At 51.0% G+C, this 19467-nt stretch overlaps 1 protein-coding gene across 1 annotated transcript in view; it reads right to left on the reverse strand.

The window, feature by feature from the left end:
• Nucleotides 1-1654: 1654 nt before the first annotated feature.
• PANX1 (pannexin 1) overlaps nt 1655-19467 on the reverse strand; it is a 41151-nt gene continuing 23338 nt past the window's right edge. The window contains exons 2-5 of the mRNA XM_032852792.1: nt 15875-16011; nt 4264-4487; nt 2574-3232; nt 1655-1954 (exon numbers count right to left, since the gene is read on the reverse strand). Coding sequence (XP_032708683.1) covers nt 1875-1954; nt 2574-3232; nt 4264-4487; nt 15875-16011 — 1100 coding nt within the window. The 3' untranslated portion in view covers nt 1655-1874. The remainder of the gene's footprint in view (nt 1955-2573; nt 3233-4263; nt 4488-15874; nt 16012-19467) is intronic.

The following is a 19467-nucleotide window of genomic DNA, read 5'->3' on the forward strand; positions in this document are numbered from 1 at the left end:
GCTCTAAACTCCTCAAAGATGGGGAGCGGCCTTATTCGTCCTGTCCAACAGTCAGGGACGAGCATGAGGAGCCTGGGACATCAGGACCTCCTGGGGCTCAGCGTGTCGCAACAGCGACAAGGAAGAGCAGGCAAGGACTCCAGCCCCACCAACTGTGACAAAAGGGTTACATGGCACAGGACTTAAAGAATTGCTGGTTTCCTGAAAAAATGGATCTATTTTACCACCTCAGAATACAAATTAGGGGCTGTCTGTAGAGGAGATGAAGCTTTTGTGGGGAAAAGAAGTACATCCTAGAAAAATAGCTCAGAAATCTTTTTAAATTATAAAAAGAAGCCAGTGTGGGGAGCTGTGATGGAGCACTTGGACACAGTGATAGAAAAATGAAGGAAAGAGGACTATTTAAGTTCCTGTGATTTCTAAGTCACACGAACTCAAAGGTAATAAATAGCACATAATAATTTAAAGCATGAATGCATCCTTGAGACTCGCCGTCGGCTTTCCATCTCAGACCCCATCATAGAAGTGCAACTAAAATCCACTTCTGTGAATATTCTGAAAAGAGTACAATATTCTCAGAATGTTCTGAGTAGCTTATATAACTTTTGTTTTTCAAACACTAATTAGATTAAGTAAACAACTCTTCCTAGGAGCCAAATGTAAACTTTGAGGTTCCTGAGGATTACTCACTTTAGTAATGTGTTAATTTCCTAAGAATAAAAACCGGGAGATCCACAAACGGAATTTTAAAGGATTTTGTATAAAATGTAAACATAGTTTGGACCTATTTACATGGTTAGAACTGGGACAGGTTTTTATACACTCTGAATCGGCCTTAAATGTGTATGAAATGATGCTTGGGATATAGCTGTCTAACATTTATTCTTTCTCCATCAATGCTAGAACATCCTTCCCAAATGGCCTCTGTTCTGACATCACAGGGTTCTACATTAAAATGGATTTTTAAAAGATGTGCTTAAAATACAGATAAAATAAACCGCAAAGCTGGTCTGGTTCCAAGCACACCATATGGCCGATATCATTTATACGTTCTGACCGTAGTAAGTGAAATGTCCCTTTATTTTATTTTTTTAAGCATTCTGTGTTCTGTTCATTTGTTTATCATCCTGTTTCGAGTCTTTTGATAACAGAGGGAAGACCTGCACAGAACCCCTTGGAAAATGGATTGAAATAACCTGTTCTGTCTGCCCAGATCTCCCCACCAGGCTCTGTGACAAGCATCCTCTCCCATGCAGAAGTCACAGTTCAATGTCCTCGGGACTCTGCCTGGCTCACCACGTTTCCAGTGTGGAGTGCCATGATTTCGGTTTGCCGTGGCCGACGAGCAGTGGTGTGCACAGAGCCCTGGGGGACAGGAACCCACGCCAGCACTGTCCCCAGAGGAGGACTCTGCCAACAGCAAGTCTGTGGCTGGCTGGTGAGTGTTTCTCTTGTGCAGCGGTCGTTAGGGGCACATAGGAGGTTCCCAGTAAAGCTGTATCCTGACAGGTGTTATCATTATTTCATATAACAAATCCAAAAGACCTCCCGAAGTCCTTGCTGGTACTGAGTCTTACTGCACATCTTTCCAGAAAGGGGCTTCTTTGAGGCACAAACAGGGCTCCGAATCTTGCTCTGATGAGCCTTCCCTTCCAGGTGATGGACTCACATGTACACTTGCTGGGGCTGGCTCACCCCCATGGTGCTGCTCATTGGAAGTTCATGAACCATGCTCCTACAGCGTTCTGGGGGCCGTCATTTTCCTTAGGGACTCAGTAAGGCACACTCAGGAGCACCAGCGGGGAACCTGACAGCCGATACAAATCCCGTGTCACAGAGGGCCATGGACCTCAAGGTGAAGGGGAAAAAAAAAATCAGCAAGAAGAATCAAGAAGTCTCTGTCGAGCATTCGTCTCTCCGTTATTTACTTTAATATCACTGGGTGCGCTCGAATCTGTAAAAACAGAAAACATTTATGACAAAAAAGCAAGAACCGACAGCATGAATTACCTTCTCTTCTATCAATCTCGTGTTCTTTGCCTTACAAGGTTTTGCTTCTAAGCCACATTTCAGGGAACGGTGAAGTTAGGTCAGGGCTCCGGTTCAATCAACAAACTCTGTATCTTTTTTTTTTTTTTTTAGATTTTATTTATTTATTTGACAGACAGAGATCACAAGTAGGCAGAGAGGCAGGCAGAGAGAGGAGGAAGCAGGCCCACCGCCGAGCCGAGAGCCCGATGCGGGGCTCGATCCCAGGACCCTGAGATCATGACCCGAGCCGAAGGCAGAGGCTTAACCCACTGAGCCACCCAGGTGCCCCCAAACTCTGTATCTTTTGAGAGAGGTGGAGGACAATGGGCCGAGGCCCAGAAGTATCTGGACAAAGCCAGCAGCAAAGGACAAGCGTACGAGAGAAGGACAGCACGGACGGATGCCTGGGGCAGAGACTGTGAGAGCATGATCAAGAAGCAAGGACAGTCTGGAGAAAGCACACTTTCCTCTGGAGATCTGGGGCGGCACCGATTCTTCCCCTCTGTCTCCTAGTACTGAGGCACCCCAAGAGCTCCCCCTACCTTTGAGCTCCGTCATCGGGTCCCCCGGCTCCTCTGTCGTCATCTCCATGGGCTCCAGTTTCTTGCCATCCATGACATCCATCTTGATTGTGCCAAGGTTGGTCAGGAGGACCATCGGGTCGATGCCCTGGCCACTGCTTTTAATATTCTCCAGCACCTTCAGACACCTGTAGGACTTGAGCTCGCTTACATTCTCCTCCAAGAAGAGGTTGTAGAGACTCAGGTCGTTGTATGCCTCCGACTTGAAATGCAGGACATCGAAGGTGGGCAGAATCTCATACACCCTAAGAACATCTGTCTTCTGCCGGCACGGAACGAAGAGCGTGTAGATGACCACGGGGGCCAGTAGCACGTAAACCACGAGGTTGATGAGGCTGAGCAGCTGGAAGACGCCGACGGCGATGAGCTTGCACTGAAAGCGATCGGGGATGGTGCTGTCGTTCCTCAGGATCCCAGACTTGATGCTGCAGACAAACTCGTCGGACAGCGATGAGAGGCTGATGTAATAGCCCAGGTAGACGCTCGCTGACAGGACAATGGCGAGTGTCAGCAACCGGCAGCTGACGTACTTGATGGTCAAGTTCCTACAGTTCCTCTTTGTCTTCAGGTACTGCTCCACAATCGGGTACTTGAAGTGGCGCTCAGAGATCTCCCACAGGCTGCAAACAGTAACAACGAAGGAATAAAAAAAAAAATTTAAACCTTCGCAAAGAGCAGATATAGAAGATGTAAACGCGCAGGACAGTATCACGCTAAAAACCTCAAACCCCTTTCCTCCCTCCCTGATTCACCTATAACTTCGCTGGCGGATCAGGGAATATAATCGGGTCCAAGTAAGAAGACAAGCTACCACAGAACACTCTCCCCCTTAGTGTTTTAAAGAAGGTCTGGTTAAACAGGTTCCATTTGTAAATTCTTAAAATGCCGGGCATCTGGTAAACACTCCACATGGACCGTTCTTATTCTAGTGTTTCTAAATCTGATTTAGAACTTCTCAGGTGTGCACAATGAAGTAGACCTTCCCACCTAGGCGAGGCTGTCCCAGGGACAGCTCCGTGGGTGCGGGGCTCAGATTCGAGGCCGCCGGCCTAGGTGGGGTCCCAGCTCTCTTGCGGAGAGCTGGAAGCCAGTGTTTTTTATTTGTGGAAGAGGGAGGCAGAAAATCAACGCAGTTAGTTGTAATGTCCTTCTAAGGGTTGAGATAATGTACCCAGAGAAAACACAGTCTCTGGGATAGATAAAGTATTTTAAAAATGAGAGCTATTAACACAATTACCCTTGTTGACAACAGCAACCAGAGGAAGAATGTGAAAAGACCAGACGCTGCCTGCTCCTTTCCCCACTTCTCTCTCTCTGGTTCTCTAAGCTCAGCGGCCCCATAATCCTCCTCGCTTCTCCACTGGCGCCAGTGAGTAGCTGGTGCCATCCCGTTACCCAAGCCTTTCAGAACACGAGACGGCAGCATTCCCCTCAACAAGGGAAGGCATCTGGATGTGAGGACAGGTGCTGGCGCCGGGAGGTGGGATGAGACTGGGGGCCAGCAAGCCTTCCTGGCTCCCACAGTATGTCTGCAAGTGGATGACAACCCCCCCCTCATCTACTACAGTGGGAACCCTAAGCCCAGATGGGCAGGAGGACTGAGACCTCATACCCCAAAGCCCGCCAAGATACTTGCTGGGGGCTGAGTTACCTTTGCCCCATGTTCTCCTGAGGGCCTGGAACTGGGCTGGTACCATCCCTCACGTCCTGATCACACACGCTCTTTGCGGCTTGAATTGCGCGGTTGTAAACTTTGTCAAGTTCTTCCATGATGAACTTCAAATCTGAGCAAAGATGAGGGGCAGCTGCAAAACGCCAGAACAGGGAGGGCAGGTACAGGAGGATAGCCACCAGCAGCAGGATGTAGGGGAAAAACTGAAAAACAAGAGAGCCCGTCAGGGGACCCGCAGAGCCCTCACTTCTGGAACCTAAGGGTACAAGTGCTGCACGCCATTTTCTCCTTTGGAGACCAATGTGCATGCCCACATCAAGCACGGATGGAAATCAGGCTCATTCCCTTGTAACTAAGTCTAAACTCACCTGCCCAGGTAAGTAACATCACTTTTTTTTTTTTTTAATCCCCCTTCAACAGAGTTTGAAATAACTGGCAACTACACTAATCACAGAAGGAAACAAAAACCCAAAATGACTTCCATGTCCTTTAGAGTAATCCCTTAATAAAACCCCAGTTAAGGAACAGGTAAATGTCACAGTGGCCTCTGCTGGTTTTGGGGGGTTGTTTAATTTTCACTGCCAGGTTTTAGGAGGTCACTAATCTTAAAGCTCTCCCCCCTCCCCAATCTGGGAAAATGATGTGGAAATGCCAACTTCGCCCAAAACGGATGAGAAAAATCATGGCCTCAGTGATCCAGTAATCACACCGTCAAACAGGGGCATAAGCAGTTAAAATTCCCAGAATGCAGGATGGACCGTCTGTGCCGGGACAGAGCTGGGGACTGCCCAACACCCTCAGTGTGCACCTGAGCCATCTCAGGTCTAGACCAGCCAATCGCCATGGGCCACAGCCCCGCAGAGAGCATCTGGACATGGATATATGTGAGAAAGAAACATGGGGGGAGTCTGGAGTCCAGGAAAGCAAAGAGCTCCCAGGAACCAGGGCTATCAGGAAAGCCTAAGAGCAGGCAAAGGAAGACCACGAACTACAGTTAGCACAGATCTGAATTCAAGTCCGTCTTTGTGTCCTTGGGTGCTGAGGTCACTGAGCCTCTGACTCTCCGGCTCCCGATCTGTGAAACGGTCATGTAAGAGATGTATCATGAAGATTAAGTTAATTTGTGTCAACTGTTTAGCGTGCTGCCCAGGGTGTAAAATGCACAACACACCACCTAAAACCAACAGAAGGGCTTCCTCAGGGACACATCATACCCTTGGTCCTCACAACGACCCAGCCAAGGCCTTTACTGATGGCTTCCCTTCACCAAGGGGAAGAAGAAGCTCAGAATGGTTCCTGGCCACAGAGTGCAAAGCCAGAGCCAGGGACAGAACAGGAAGCCAGATCTTTCTGAACCCAGAGCCATGCCTTTTCCACAATATGCCATAGATTGTTTCACTTCTCTGGAAAACTTCTCCCCGTCTTTTGGACTGGTCTCTCCCGTCTCCTCAGAGGTGTAGCAGTGATGGCCTCGAGAGGACACAGATCTCCCAACCCATATGTCTGGGAGCAGGCAGCAGACCTAGCACTAGGCCTCTTGATATCAAGTCAGATGTACAGAAAAGTTGCAAAGACTGTACAGGGTGTTCTCGAATGACATGCATCTGGTGTTCCCACTGTCAACACTTTACATTTCCGTGATCCACTTGTCAAGATGAAGAAGCCATCATTAACTCAATTTCAGACTTGCACTTGGATTTCTCCAGCAGTCCCATCATTGCCTTCTTTCTGCTCAAAGATCTGTCTGTTGATTTAGTTGTCATGTCTCCCTCGTCTCCTTGGTTCTGTGATAGTTTCTCGGGTCTTTCCTTGTTTTTCATGCAAAATAGTATTTTTTCTAAAGATTTTAAGTAATCTCTACAGCCAACATAGGACTTGAACTCACAACCCCAAGATCAAGAGTCACACCCTCCACCGACAGCCTGCCAAGCGGCCCAAGAATAGTATCTTTAAATGTATAAAGTAAAACCTAAAAGTTCACCAAAGAAGTGGATAATTGAGTTACCACAACATCAAAAAACAAATTTATGTGTGTTTGACATATGGTCTGACACCAACTTGAAGAGGTAAAGGTCTCTGTGCCAGAATCACAGATACCACTGACATCAGAGATTATTGCCTGCACGATACGTATTTCTCGATGTTAAATTTTAGTTAGAGATGCATTAAAAAAAAAATTCAAGTTGTCACATTTTCCTCTCCAGGTTCACAGCTTCCCTGACACATTCCTAGAGGCTACATAGCACCGAGGTCGCCTCACCAATGCTTCCACCTCCATTTGGCGTTCTGGCCTGGGATGGGCTTTCCCCAAACCACGAACGCAGTTTGCAGGGACCCACTGCACTGTGACACGCACAACAGGCTGCGATCTGGTGAACTCTGGCCATGTCACTCAGAGCTGGCTGTGGTGAGAAGCTCATATTCTAAAGGACTCCCATTTGCACCGTGTGCAACTACGTCGGTGCCGTTCCCAGAACAGAGAGCCAGGCGTTTTCTTGGGGAGCTGCAGGGAGGAGGCTATTTCTAATTTGGGGCTGTGGGATACCTTTACAAGTCTCTTTTGTCTCAAAGTTATTTATTTGAATTGCAGAATTTTTACCTCTAGCTGTTCTGGATGAAAAAGTGACTGTTCACAGTCTGTGGCACTTTTTCCAATAGGCCCGTGCAGAGCAATAATTAGTACCGGTGACTAGATCGGCATAGCTCACGGTAATTGGAAAAACGAGTGTTCAAAGCTATTACACATTGGGTGTTTGCTTTCTCCTCGGATACCCTGTTACCTTGATCACCTCTGCAAGGAATGCAGCTGAATAACGCCCCATTTCTCAGTTGTCTGCACAGTTAATCCTCTTTCATCCAAAACAAAAATGTGACTTTCAGTGACTCAGCAACAAGGTGGAATTAAAATCAATTCAATTGAAACAGGAATCCAAAAAAACCATTAAAATCCTTTTGTCCACATACGGAACATAGGAAAATTGCCAAACTTTAGGAGTGCACCTGCGGGATGGGAATGGCTTTGCTCGTGAGCTCCATCTGCTCCACATGAGGTCTGAGACAACTCGGCATCTCTCAAAGTCATGGATGTCATGTAAGCACTGAGCTCTTCCGTGACGGCGAAGCTTCTCAAAGCCCAGTAGAGCCAAATGGCAGCACAATTTCCAGTCTGTTTGCCTTCAAAGTTTCTTCAAAGTGTTGTTTCTGGAAGGGGTTACAGTTTGGACAGCAGAACTCCCAGATGGAAGGAAGCCTGGAGGGGCTCTAGTACAACCTCCCTCCATATTCCAATCCCCTCTGCCTCGTGGAAGGTGAAGACGCGTCCACTTAGGCCCGAACAGCTCCTCCCTGAAATGTACGTGGTCACGGCCGATGGCACTAAATGCACAGGGGTAAATCCATTTCAAATCATCCGGGCTGGGGGGAACCTGGCTGGCTCAGACAGTGGAGCGTGCCACGCTTGATCCCGGGGTTAGGAGTCTGAGCCCCATGTGGGAATGGAGATTACTTAAAATAAAATCTTAGGGCACCTGGGTGGCTCAGTGGGTTAAAGCCTCTGCCTTCGGCTCAGGTCATGATCCCAGGGTCCTGGGATCGAGCCCCGCATTGGGCTTTCTGCTCAGCGGGGAGTCTGCTTCCCTTCTTCTCTCTCTGCCTGCCTCTCTGCCTACCTGTGATCTCTGTTTGTCAAATAAATTAATAAAGTCTTAAAAAAAATAAATAAAATCTTAAACAAAAAACCCATCTGGGCTGGCAGCTGAGCCAGGTAGGAATACCAGCTAATAATTAAATGATCAAAACATTAAAGCAACAGGCACTAAATATGTTGGCCCTTAAGTACTGAGCAACGAGAAGTGTCCTTGCGAAGGTCAAGGAAGGCTTTACAAAGAGATGACACCTGAGTAGGTCTTCAAGGACAGTGAGGCAACGAGAATATACAAGAATGCCGTTCATACATTAAGACTCCACTCATCTCCCCTTTTTTGTGGCCTTTTGGACACACTCTTTCCGCTACATGGAATTCTCTCTCCTTTTCCGCCCAGTGAATTCCTACCCATCCAGGGCACCAAAGCAAACAAGCAAGCCCAGGATGAGGACACAGTAAGAGCAGAGGCTGGAAAGACGCACTGGGTTGAAGGGTGCCCCCTCCCCCGCCAAAGCATACACCCAAAACCTCAGAACATGACCTTGTTGGGAAATAAGCCAGCTTGCCGGTCACCACCAGAAACGAGAAGAGAGGCACACAGTTCTCTCCCTGAGCCCCCAAGAAGGAACCCGCCATGCTGACACCTTCATTTCCAATTCCTGGCCTCCAAAAATAGGAGCAAATGAATTTGTTGTGCCAAGCCATAAAGGGGGTGGTGGTGATTTGTTACAGCGGCCCTAGGAGCTCATTTCAGGCGGAAGCAGGAACTAAATTCCGAAGCCCTTGGCTTCCCACATTACAGGTGGTGGGAAGTCACCGGTGCAGAGCGTGGTGAAAACCTCCTTGAGAGATTCTTACAAGCTGTGGAGAAGGGAACCCACTGGAGAGGAGGGAGACAAGGCAGGAGGTCATGACGGCAGAGCTGTGGGGAGGGCTATGCACTGGACTGAGGCAGCAGCGGTGGGGAGAAGGGGGGAGAGCGAGGCAAGAGCCACAGACGACGAGAAGCAGACGCTGCAGTGCCTGTGTGGAAGGGATGGATGGAAAAGGGAAGAACAGAGGCTAATTCGGGGTTTCTAGCTTATGCAAGGGTGTGGGTAGTACCATTAGCTGAAGTGAAGAAACAAGGAACAGATTCCAAACAGAGGAGAGTGAGGTGGGAGGCGGACGGGAGATGACGAGAAATTGTAAATGTAAGACACCCATACTCAAGAACTCACATTCTAGCGGAGATGTGCCATAGGCAGCTGAAAATAGAGGGGGAAAATCCAGCTGATCTTACAGTTCAGGACTGTGTAGCACACAGAGATGGTCCGAGCCAAGAACGCCTGAGCTCATCCAAGGAGAATGCGTGGGAGGGATGAGGGATCCTGACGTGAGGGTAGGGCAAAAAGAGCACCCCAGGGGTGCCTGGGTGGCTCAGTCATTAAGTGTCTGCCTTCAGCTCAGGTCATGATCCCAGGGTCCTGGGATGGAGGAGAGCCTGCTTCTCCCTCTCCCTCTGCCTACTATTCTCCACTTGTGGTCACTCTCTCTCTGGCAGTCAAATAAAATCTTTAAAAAAAATAAAAATAGACGAATGGATAAGGAAGATGTGGCCCATATACACTATGGAGTATTATGCCTCCATCAGAAAGGATGAATACCCAACTTTTGTAGCAACATGGACGGGACTGGAAGAGATTATGCTGAGTGAAATAAGGCAGAGAGAGTCAATTATCATATGGTTTCACGTATTTGTGGAGCATAACAAATAGCATGGAGGACAAGGGGAGATAGAGAGGAGAAGGGAGTTGAGGGAAATTGGGAGGGGAGATGAACCATGAGAGACTATGGACTCTGAAAAACAACCTGGAGGTTTTGAAGGGGCGGGGGGTGCATGGGAGGTTGGGGGAACCAGGTGGTGGGTATTGGAGAGGGCACGGATTGCATGGAGCACTGGGTGTGGTGCAAAAACAAGGAATACTGTTATGCTGAAAAAAAAAAAAGAAAAAAAAAATAATACACAAAGAAGATGTCTCCTTTTGGCCTCATGCTGTTCAGACCATAACTTGCTTTAAACATAATCCCAGATTTGGGAAGTCTCAAGTGAAGGGCTACACAGAAAGGCTACTGCATCCATGAACAGCTTAGAGGACAGAGAAGAAAGGCGGGTACTCCATCCTACTCTGCACTCAAGGGAAGACACCCAGGGTAGCAGGCTTCATGACTCAGCACACTGGGGGAGGGTCCTGGCACAAGGAGAGACCTAGAGAAGAGAGGACAGAAAGGTAAGCATTTACGTGTGGAAGCAGAGAGTCCTGAAGGCAGAATTAGAACCAAGTGAGGAGGAAGCAAGGACAAACGTTCCCGAAGATCTATACGAAAATGGAACAAACTGTTTGGGAAGCAGGGAGTTAGTTCCCTTCCAGCGAATCATCTGGGAGGGCTTTAGAATTCTCCGTCAGGGGTGGGCAAAGGTTCTCCTGTGAACGGCCAGACAGTAAATGTCTGCGAGCCACAGGAGCCCTGGTGCGCACGTGAGAGGAGACGCAGGGAACATGTAAAGGAACGGGCGTGGCCTCGCGCCAAGAAAACTATTCGCAGAAATAGTTGATGGAGGGGCTGGGTTTGGTGGAAGCACGTAGGTCCGAGTCTGTCCACCCCTTGCTCTGGATCCTTGCTTGTCCAAGCGTGGTCCACAGAGCACAACTGCAGGATCACCTGCAGGGCCCTTGCCGGGAAGAACACAGGCCCCGCCAGACCTACGGAGCTGGAGCCTGCATCTCCACAAGGTCCCAGATGACTAACGAGCACACACAATTTGTGAAACCTGGGTCCAGGTGAGTGGTACCCACCCGGAAGCCCAAGGCGAACCAGCAGCATCAGCACCTTCTGGGAGACTTAAGAAAACCTTAAGACTTAAGATTCCTGGCCCTCCGGATCCAGGATTTTCACAAACCCCTGCCCCTCGGGGGTAATGCTAAGGTATGGAAACCTCTGGTCTGGGAATCTCCATGGATCCCTCTAAACTAAGTTTTACCAAATCCACTTAAATAAAGATTTGTCCGTTCTATTAATTTTATTTTCTTATTCTGCAGCTTTTTTGTTTCAGTCAAAACCTTGATTTCCTGTTTCAGAAAAGAAAAAGCTTGCCCAGCCGCTGCCTACATTAAGCTCTTGAACAAAGAACAGAATGCTAAAAGAAAAAAAAAAGGCCCATTATCAGAGAGTCCTTGAGCACCACCTGCCGGTGCCCCTGACTGCACACACATTTCTACAAAAGCCGTTCCTTGGAGCTATTGGAAGCTGGAGTGAGTGGAGGAGGAAGAGGGAAGGGAAGCGTGAAGAAGTAGCTGGGGGGAACCACGGCATTTCTTATACTGGGACCACAAACTCCACATGGATGTACACTTAAATATTCCAATGGGTAATTTCTTTGGGGGGAGTTTGGGCTCCCTGGGGGTAGGTCTGGTGTCGGCCCTGACTTGATGTTCCCATAAACCCTGGGCCTCCAGCGCCCTCCCCCTGGCCTTGGGAGGCTCCCAGAGAATGAAGCCTGAGCAGGTCCTAGGAGCTGCTTCATTTCCCCACCCTCCCCCTGCAACAGACGTGTTCTGAGCCCCTGCCACAGGCCATGTCTAGGCGCCTACTGCTGCATGAGACTCGGGAACCTGTGGGTTTAGCAAAATATCCCTTCAGTAGAATTCGGACGAGTATGTGCTACCTCCCACGGTTGTTCCGGGAACAGCACAGGCTGCTCTGGGAACGCACAACAGAGACCAGAGTGCGGGGCAGCTCATGTTCTGCTCAGCCAGCGCCCCGTTTTTGGGCTCTGCCCGCCTGGAGGCACGTAATGCAGTCTGCTGTCCATGCAGTGGCCTCAGGGCCTTAGTCCTGGAGGCTTCGTGTTGACCCCGCCAGGCCCTGGAAGGGACTGGACTTGGGAACAACCCTCAGTCTGGAGGTTCAGAGGAAGCTTCCAGGCAGACAGAGCAACACAATAGGAGGTGGCTGGATTAGAGGGGAGGGAGCTTCTGGGGGTCGGATCTGGAGCTCTGGAGAGGCGGGGGTTGCCAATGAAGACACGGGTACTGATGGCAGAGGGGAGGAAGCCGAGACAGATGCCAGGTGAGATGATCCAGGGAAGGGGGTGGCATGCCAATGGGAGGGGTCTAGGATAGAGGCCCGGAGGAGTCCCAACTTCTCAGTGATGGGCAAAGGAGAAGCAGTCTGCCAAGGAGACCCTGCCCCAAGAGTCCGGAGCATTTCTGCAGAATGAGGGACGGCATGGTCCGCTGAGGGCAGTCAGGTGGGATAAGCCCCAGGACGCAGGCATTTACGTGGCATCACAGGGTTGCTGGGGACGTGGGGAGAGCGCTGTAGATAACAGATGTGCCAAAATGAACTCGGAGTGCGGTGGCCATGGGAGTGGAGGACACGTGGAAACGCGTTAAGTCCTTGGGGAGCGAACAGAGGGTGGTGCGTCACAGGCATCATCTGGGAGGACAGAGCTCCCATGGGATGGAAAGGTCTGTGAGCCACCTCCGGAGCTGTGAACGGCTGAGGACTGACTGGGCGCATGACAGAGGGGGAGGTGGGGATGACACAGCCAGATGCCCAGAACAGCTGGGAGCTGGGCTTCTGCGTAAAGGAAGCCCAGCTAGGGTAAGGAGTGAAGCCGTGAGAGAAGACACACACCTTCGTGCCTGTCCCAAATCAAGGGGCCCCCCTCTGCACCACTCTGCTGCCAGAAAATCCTTTCTGTGTGGAGTTGAGGCTCACCAGGTGAGCCTGGGGGCAGCGTGCAGACTTCTGAAGCCACACTCGGCAATCAGGAGTCTGCCGAATGCAGAGAGGCTGAAAGAAAACCACCGGGAAGAACTCTGGAAACTTGGGGTGGAATCCAACGACCCCCCGTCCGGGTGTATGCTTGCAAGAGTGGTGGGCAGGGGCTCACGCAGATGCCCGTCCACCTGTGTCTGTGCAGCATTCATGGCAAGAGCTGGGAGGCAGAAGCCACCCAGGGGCCCCTGGGGGGGAGGCAGGGACACACAAGATGTGGTGGACACACGTGATGGAGTCTGACTCAGCCTTAGAAAGGGAGGGAGTTCTGGTCTCGCGACAATGTGAGAAGGGTCGTGAAAACATTACGCAGAGTGAGATAAGCCAGATGTCAAAGGATACATCTCCTACGACTGCAGCTACAGGAGGGGCCTGGAAGAGCAGACAGCAGACAGCAGGACGGTGGGGGCTGGGAGTTTCAGTTTGGGAAGGCGAGAAGAGTCAGACAGATCTTGGCAATGAGCGTACTTCACGCCGCACAGCTGCACACCTGAGAACGGCTAGGAAGGTAAATTTCACGTGGTGTGTACTTTGTCACCACTAAACAAAAACACTGGAAGAGGAAATCAGCGTGGAAACAAAGCAGCTAGAATCACGCAGTCTGGACGGGCCAATACCACCACGTGGATGTGCACGTCTGCCCTCGGTTTCGGCTCTCCTCCGGCCTGGCTGTAGCCCTAGCTTCTGCGACAACCTGCATCAGTCCCCAGGGCTGCTCTGACCAGGGCCCACACGCTGGGCAGTTTAAACCATGCTTTCCCTCTGAGTTTGGGTGGCTGCATGTCTAAAACCAAGATGTGGGCAGCTCCGGGCTCCCGCCAGTGCCGCGAGCAGAGCACCCTTTCGGTCTCGTGCACGGTATGGCCCAGCTCTTCTGCTCGAGCCTCTGTGTCACACGCCGTCTTGTCCCCAGCATCTCAGATCTCCTCCCTCTGTGTTTGCAAACAGATTTCCCTCTGTTATGAAGGCACCAGTCACAGAGGACAGTCACCTGTCCCAATTCTGGCAGGACCTCACCTTAACTAATTCCACTTGCAACAACCCTGTTCCCACAAAAGGTCCCATTCGAGGGGTACAGGTGTTAGGACATCAATACATCTTTTAAGGGATACAATTCAACATGCAACACCACCCAAATGAAGATGCGCTATTCTTGGACATTGGCTATTTCTTTATCGACTCCTGAAATTACACGTGAAAACCTGGACAAGGATTTGAGGCTCCGGATGAAGTTAGCTGCCTCTGGAGAAGATTTATTTCTGCTGCTGGCTGGTGGGCAGACTAGAGGCACTGACGATCCCCCTATCTCCTCATTCCATCAGTACTGAAATGATTCAAGTCAGGACTTTAGTCTCCATGAGGGCTGGTCTAATTCAAGATCATCCCTTACTCCCCAGGTACAGACTTTTGAGCCTGGGGTGTTGTCCAGGGTCCTTCCAACTTGGCTGGTCCCACCTCTAATTTCTGCCCCCAGCCCTGTAAATCTGGAAAGATCTCTCTGCCAAACTTCCATCCAAATAAGCTGGACTACCACCACCAGAAAGAGAGCCGCTCAGCCTCTCACTGGCACTGGAGACAGAAGGCTTGGCTGCCCCCACTGCTGTATACGGTTTCTGCCTCTCTACTGCAGGGGCAGGGGACAGCCAGGGACCTGACTCTAGTCTTAGAGCTGGCAACTAGTCCCGAGTCCCCGGCTCGCTCTCTCTAGATGCCCTTCACCTTACACTGCAGCAAAATCCTTGAGTTTCTTCCTGCTCTAAAAGTTTCACAGTCTCTACATCCCTGCCAGCACTTACACCAGACAAGCCAGATTATACATTCTTCTGTGGCTCCGTTAATGCCCAGCCCAGTGACAAATTACAACCTCCCTTCTCCCAAAAGCATCACAACAAAGGGACCTAAGCCATAACTGCATGGGTTTCACTTGCAAACAAGGCTGTTCAGCTTCTCGAACTATGCCCATTCATATCGTTATTGGCTGGCCTGGCTACTACACGTGCAGAGCTGACGGGGACCCAACGGATGCCAAGGCTAAAAGTCAAGGAGAAAAGCCCAACCCCAGAGAAGAAAGGAGTCATTGTAAGGCATCACTGTGCCCAAGAGCATGCAATAAATAAACAGGGGAAGAGGCCTGAGTCATAGTAAAGGACTTAAACTGCTCATTTTTAGAAAGAAGGATGCTGTGTGTTCAACAATAGGTCAAGGCTGGAGAGGGCCAAACACCAGCCTGTGGCTTTTCAGGAAGTACAAGGGCAGGCTTTCCTCAATGGAGGAGGAGAGCAGAAGGAACACACATCTTCTATTTGTTTTCACAATGGACAAAAGACCAGTGATTGAAAATAATGACAGGCAAACGCATGATCCTACTTCTGTATGCACAGAGAAGACCTAATGCAGCCACTCCCTTACACAGAGAATGTTCTCCTGCACAAACCCACAGACTCCAGCTCAAGTTCCCCACGGCCCATCCTCTATGTACCTGTCTCCCCCATCTCCACTGCTCCCCCAACACGGAGCTCCTGTCTGTACCTCTTCTCTGCAGGACGCCGGAGTCTCCCATGTAGTGTGCCTCCCCGTCCTTGCGGTATCTGGACCTATCAGAGAGCAGAGCAATCTATCCCGAAGGCTGTGTTGCAGCCAACACCCCTGGAGGGAGTCCTCACCAGGCTTCCCTACGTTCCAGCAGAACACACTAGCTGTACGTCAGCCCTTACTTTTGCCAGGAGACCCTGTTAGCAGTGAAAAGGCACCGGCCAAAGCCAGATGCGAGTGCTAGCTCTGCCCCGTCTAACACTGCCCACCCAGGCTCCACTGGGAGCCTACTCTGCATCAGACACCACTGGGCAGTAAGGGGAGAAAGGGGACTAAGACATAAGAGATGTTCCCTGGGACAGAGCTAAAATCCAAAGAGTACCCCCGCGTCCTCAGCTGCTAGCGAGGGTGCTGGACCAGGTCATCTCTGAGGTCTCTCTTGACTTGAAAGCACTCTGGCTGTCTGATCCGTGGGATGGTGCTACGGGCTGGCCATAGTCTCTGTGGGCCGTGGACAAGCATGGCCTCTCGGGGGCCCCCTTCCCACATCGACAGAGCAAACAGGTGAGACTCGCACGTATCCGCAGTTACCTTATGCAGCCACAGCGGAAGGCGTCCGGAATCACCTTGCAGGGAGCCCTGCTGAACAGCAGCCCAGCAGTAGGAATCCACAAAGGCAGCCTGCCTCCAGGAGAAGGAGCTTGGGGAGAAACAGCTTATCTGGGTACCTGAGAAGCAAAAACAGATGGTGCCAAATAAATGTGAGTGCAGGGTCTGGACCCGCCCCTCCACCCCCAGCCCTCCCTCCCGTGTTAGCGGGGTCACACAGCGCCATGCCAGGCAAAGGTCACAAAGAAAATCTGGCGCCGAGGTTTGCACTTAGGCTGAGTATCTGAGAGATTTTCGGCCGACACGAGTCGTGAGGGCAGCTTGAGCTCTGCTGGGGAAGGCTTTGGAAAGAAGTGAAACCACCATATAAAAAAGAAAAAATGGCCAAGAAAAGAACCAGGGCTCAAAGCGCTGCAGGGAGACATGTACAGTACTGCTTGAATGCACGTGAGGACTGAGAGAAGAGAGGGGTGATGGGGCAGGGGGAGAGGGAGGAGGGTCGGTCAGAAAATTGGACTAGCGGAGGAGTCCTTCAGAACAGAGAAGTCAGGGCTTCGAGCCTGACGAAGGGAAGGCCAAAGGAGCATCTGCTGATGGGTCACTGGAGGGCAAATCAGCAGTTTTCTGTCTCCTCCATGGAAAACGGCGCCATGGGCCAAAGCACAGCCCGAGTGGGAGTGCGCAGCCCCGCAGACAGGGGGACGGATGTGGGGTGGGGGGGCGGAGAGAGATGTGGGGAGCAGGTGCACAAGGCAGGTGCGGGGACCCGCAACCCAGGCCCAGAGCAGCTGCGCCATCTTCCACTCCCCGCATGGCCGAGAGATGCCAAGTGCTTGGGCTCTGCTGCTGGTTCTACTCAAACCCAGCCCTGCCAACCACAGCTGGGTGACCTCAGGTTGCTTCGCCTTCCCAAGCCACGGCTCCCCAAATGGACGCTGGCCTTGATGCCTGCATTCTCCGTAGGCGGCCTGGTTACCGGGAGTTGCTCAGTAAGCATTACGTTCTTCTGTACGAAGTAATTAGCGAGTGCTGTTATTGCTTGAAAAGTGGGGGGACGCCCACCCGAGACAGAGGGGAAAGGGACGGTAGGAGGGCACCTGGGTGGACTTCCCTTGTCTCTGGGACAGAAAAAGCCCCAAAGAGTCACCTCCCTCTGGGGAGGGGGAGGGCTTTATACTTGTGGCAGGAGAGGGCAGTAAGGGGGTGGGGGCTCTTGTCCAGGGAGCAGAGTCTGATGGTGGAGGAGGTACAATGGACCCAGAGCAGTTCCCCTTCATCGGGGACTTCTGTGCCCAGAGGCATTAAGAAAGGACTTCTTAGGGGGCGCTTGGGTGGCTCAGTTGTTCAGTGTCTGCTTTCAGCTCAGGTCATGATCCTGGTCCTGGGATCGAGCCCCACATCCGGCTCCCTGCTCAGTGGGAAGCCTGCTTTCTCCTCTCCCACTCCCCCTGCTTCTGTTCCCTCTCTCTCTCTCTCTCTCTCTCTCTGTCAAATAAATAAATAAAATCTTTAAAAAAAAAGAAAAGAAAAGAAAAGAAAGGACTTCTTGGCCAGAGCCCTTAGGGGAGATGGCTGTGAAAATTCACACACCATCTGAAAGTGTCTGACAATCGGGTACATTCTTGCCAGCTGGGAATGGCTTAGACATGAGTTGGGGGTAGGTCCCGGATTTCCAGGACCTTTCAATTCTCGTATCGCATTGAACTTGAGTTCTCGCATTTTATGAAAACAGACTAGCCGGAACAGTCTAGAACCATGGGGCTGACTTCACAAAGCTCTTGTGTTAGCATGACTTCGCTAAATGCTGCCCGCGCAGTCCCACCCGCCGAGGCTGACCCAGCCCAGTGGCAGACACAGGGAGGCAGCCCTGGGGTTATAAATGGATGGGCAACTGGCCCAGAGAAGAGTGTCCAAATGCTTGCTCATGAAAATGGGCCGTGCTAGTAGGAGCTCAGGAAGATCTGTCCGTCCCGTGTACCCATTAGGTACAGTCCTCGCTGTGCGCATAGCCAACACGTCGTAACATTCTTTCTACAGGAGAGTGTGCAGCAAGTCCTATATTGGGACTTCCCAAACCTACCCCAATGTGCTGGCAGAAAACGCCAAAGCATAAATAACTGAACTGTTTATACCAAAGCTTTTGCAAAAGAGGAAGAAAGAAAACATAACTGAGTCTAGAGAGACAGAAATGACAGCGGTGCTGAGCTCAAAAGTAAACGTTCTTCGTCTGCAATGGAAGGTCAGAAGAAAAGACAACAGACAGCCAATATTCACGGGACACTAAGCAGCCCTTAACTCACTGCCTCCTTTCAACCTCACACTGAATCAGAGAGGAAGGGAGAACACGATGCCTTCTCTTCCTTTTGCCCTCGATGAAACCGAAGCTCAAAGTTACCCCTACCCGAGCTAGTGACTGGTAATGGCAGAATTTTTTTTTTTTTTTAAGATTTTATTTGACAGGCAGAGATCACAAGAAGGCAGAGAGGCAGGCGGAGAGAGAGGAGGTAGCAGGCTCCCCGCCGAGCAGAGAGCCCAATGCGGGGCTCGATCCCAGGACCCTGGGATCATGACCCGAGCCGAAGGCAGAGGCTTTAACCCACTGATCCACCCAGGCTCCCTCAGTCTCTTAAGTCCTCCCCTCTAGGCCAGCTGCTCCATCGAGGGCACGCTGGGGAGGTCCCGGACCCAGCGTCTGCAGGAAACGAGGTGGTTTGGGAAAGGGGTCCCTCCAAGTGAGCAGGAGGGGCAGAACTTTCTGGGAAGACTCAAGGACAAATCCAGGAAAGGAAGAGATCAAGCCCTGAGGGGTATTTCTGGGCCAGCTGTCAGAAACAAAGGAAGCCCGGAGCCAGGCAGCAGCTGGAGCCAAACTGATGGGAGTAACTGGAAGGGCAGAGCAAGAGGGCCTGGGCTTGCAGGTCTTGCACCTCTGCCTGGCCGCGGGCAGCAGACCAGCCTGGCTTCCGGGCACACACCTGCCAGGTGCTCAGCGGCCGCCGGAGCCTAGGACGCCAGGACCTGGAGCGTCCTGACTCATCTCTCCAGACGTACTTCCACCACCTTCATCTCACTGAGTCTTCAAAATCATACATAGGAACCTAAGTATGGTGCTTTGTATATCTTCCTACTGTGTCTAGTACAGAAAGCTTCTGGGTCCAAAAGAAAAAATAAAAAAGGGCACTGAACCAAATTAATTCACCAGGTCTCTGTTTTCCACACCCAAGACTGTTTCTTTCTTTCATTTTTTTAAGAGAGGGAGGTGGGGTGGGAGGAGCAGAGGGAGAGGGAGAGAGCGCACCCAAGCAGGCCCCGTGCCCGGTGAAGAGCCTGACGTGGGGCTGGAGCTCATGACCCCGAGACCGTGACTGGAGCCAAAGTCCAGAGTCGGACACTTAACCAACTGAGCCACCCAGGCGCCCCCCAAACCCAGCTTTTTAAAAAGAACCCACCGAGGCTAACATTACCCAAGACGGGCATAATCAAGTGTTATCTCGTCAATGAGTTCTGAGCCCCAGGGCACTACCCATCCCTGCTAGAAAGAGCAAAATGAATGGTTTTCCCCTTCGGGGCCCAAC

This window comes from Lontra canadensis, unplaced genomic scaffold, assembly GCF_010015895.1.
Source record: "Lontra canadensis isolate GAN:19392208 unplaced genomic scaffold, GSC_riverotter_1.0 scaffold7, whole genome shotgun sequence".
Classification (NCBI taxonomy): domain Eukaryota; kingdom Metazoa; phylum Chordata; class Mammalia; order Carnivora; family Mustelidae; genus Lontra; species Lontra canadensis.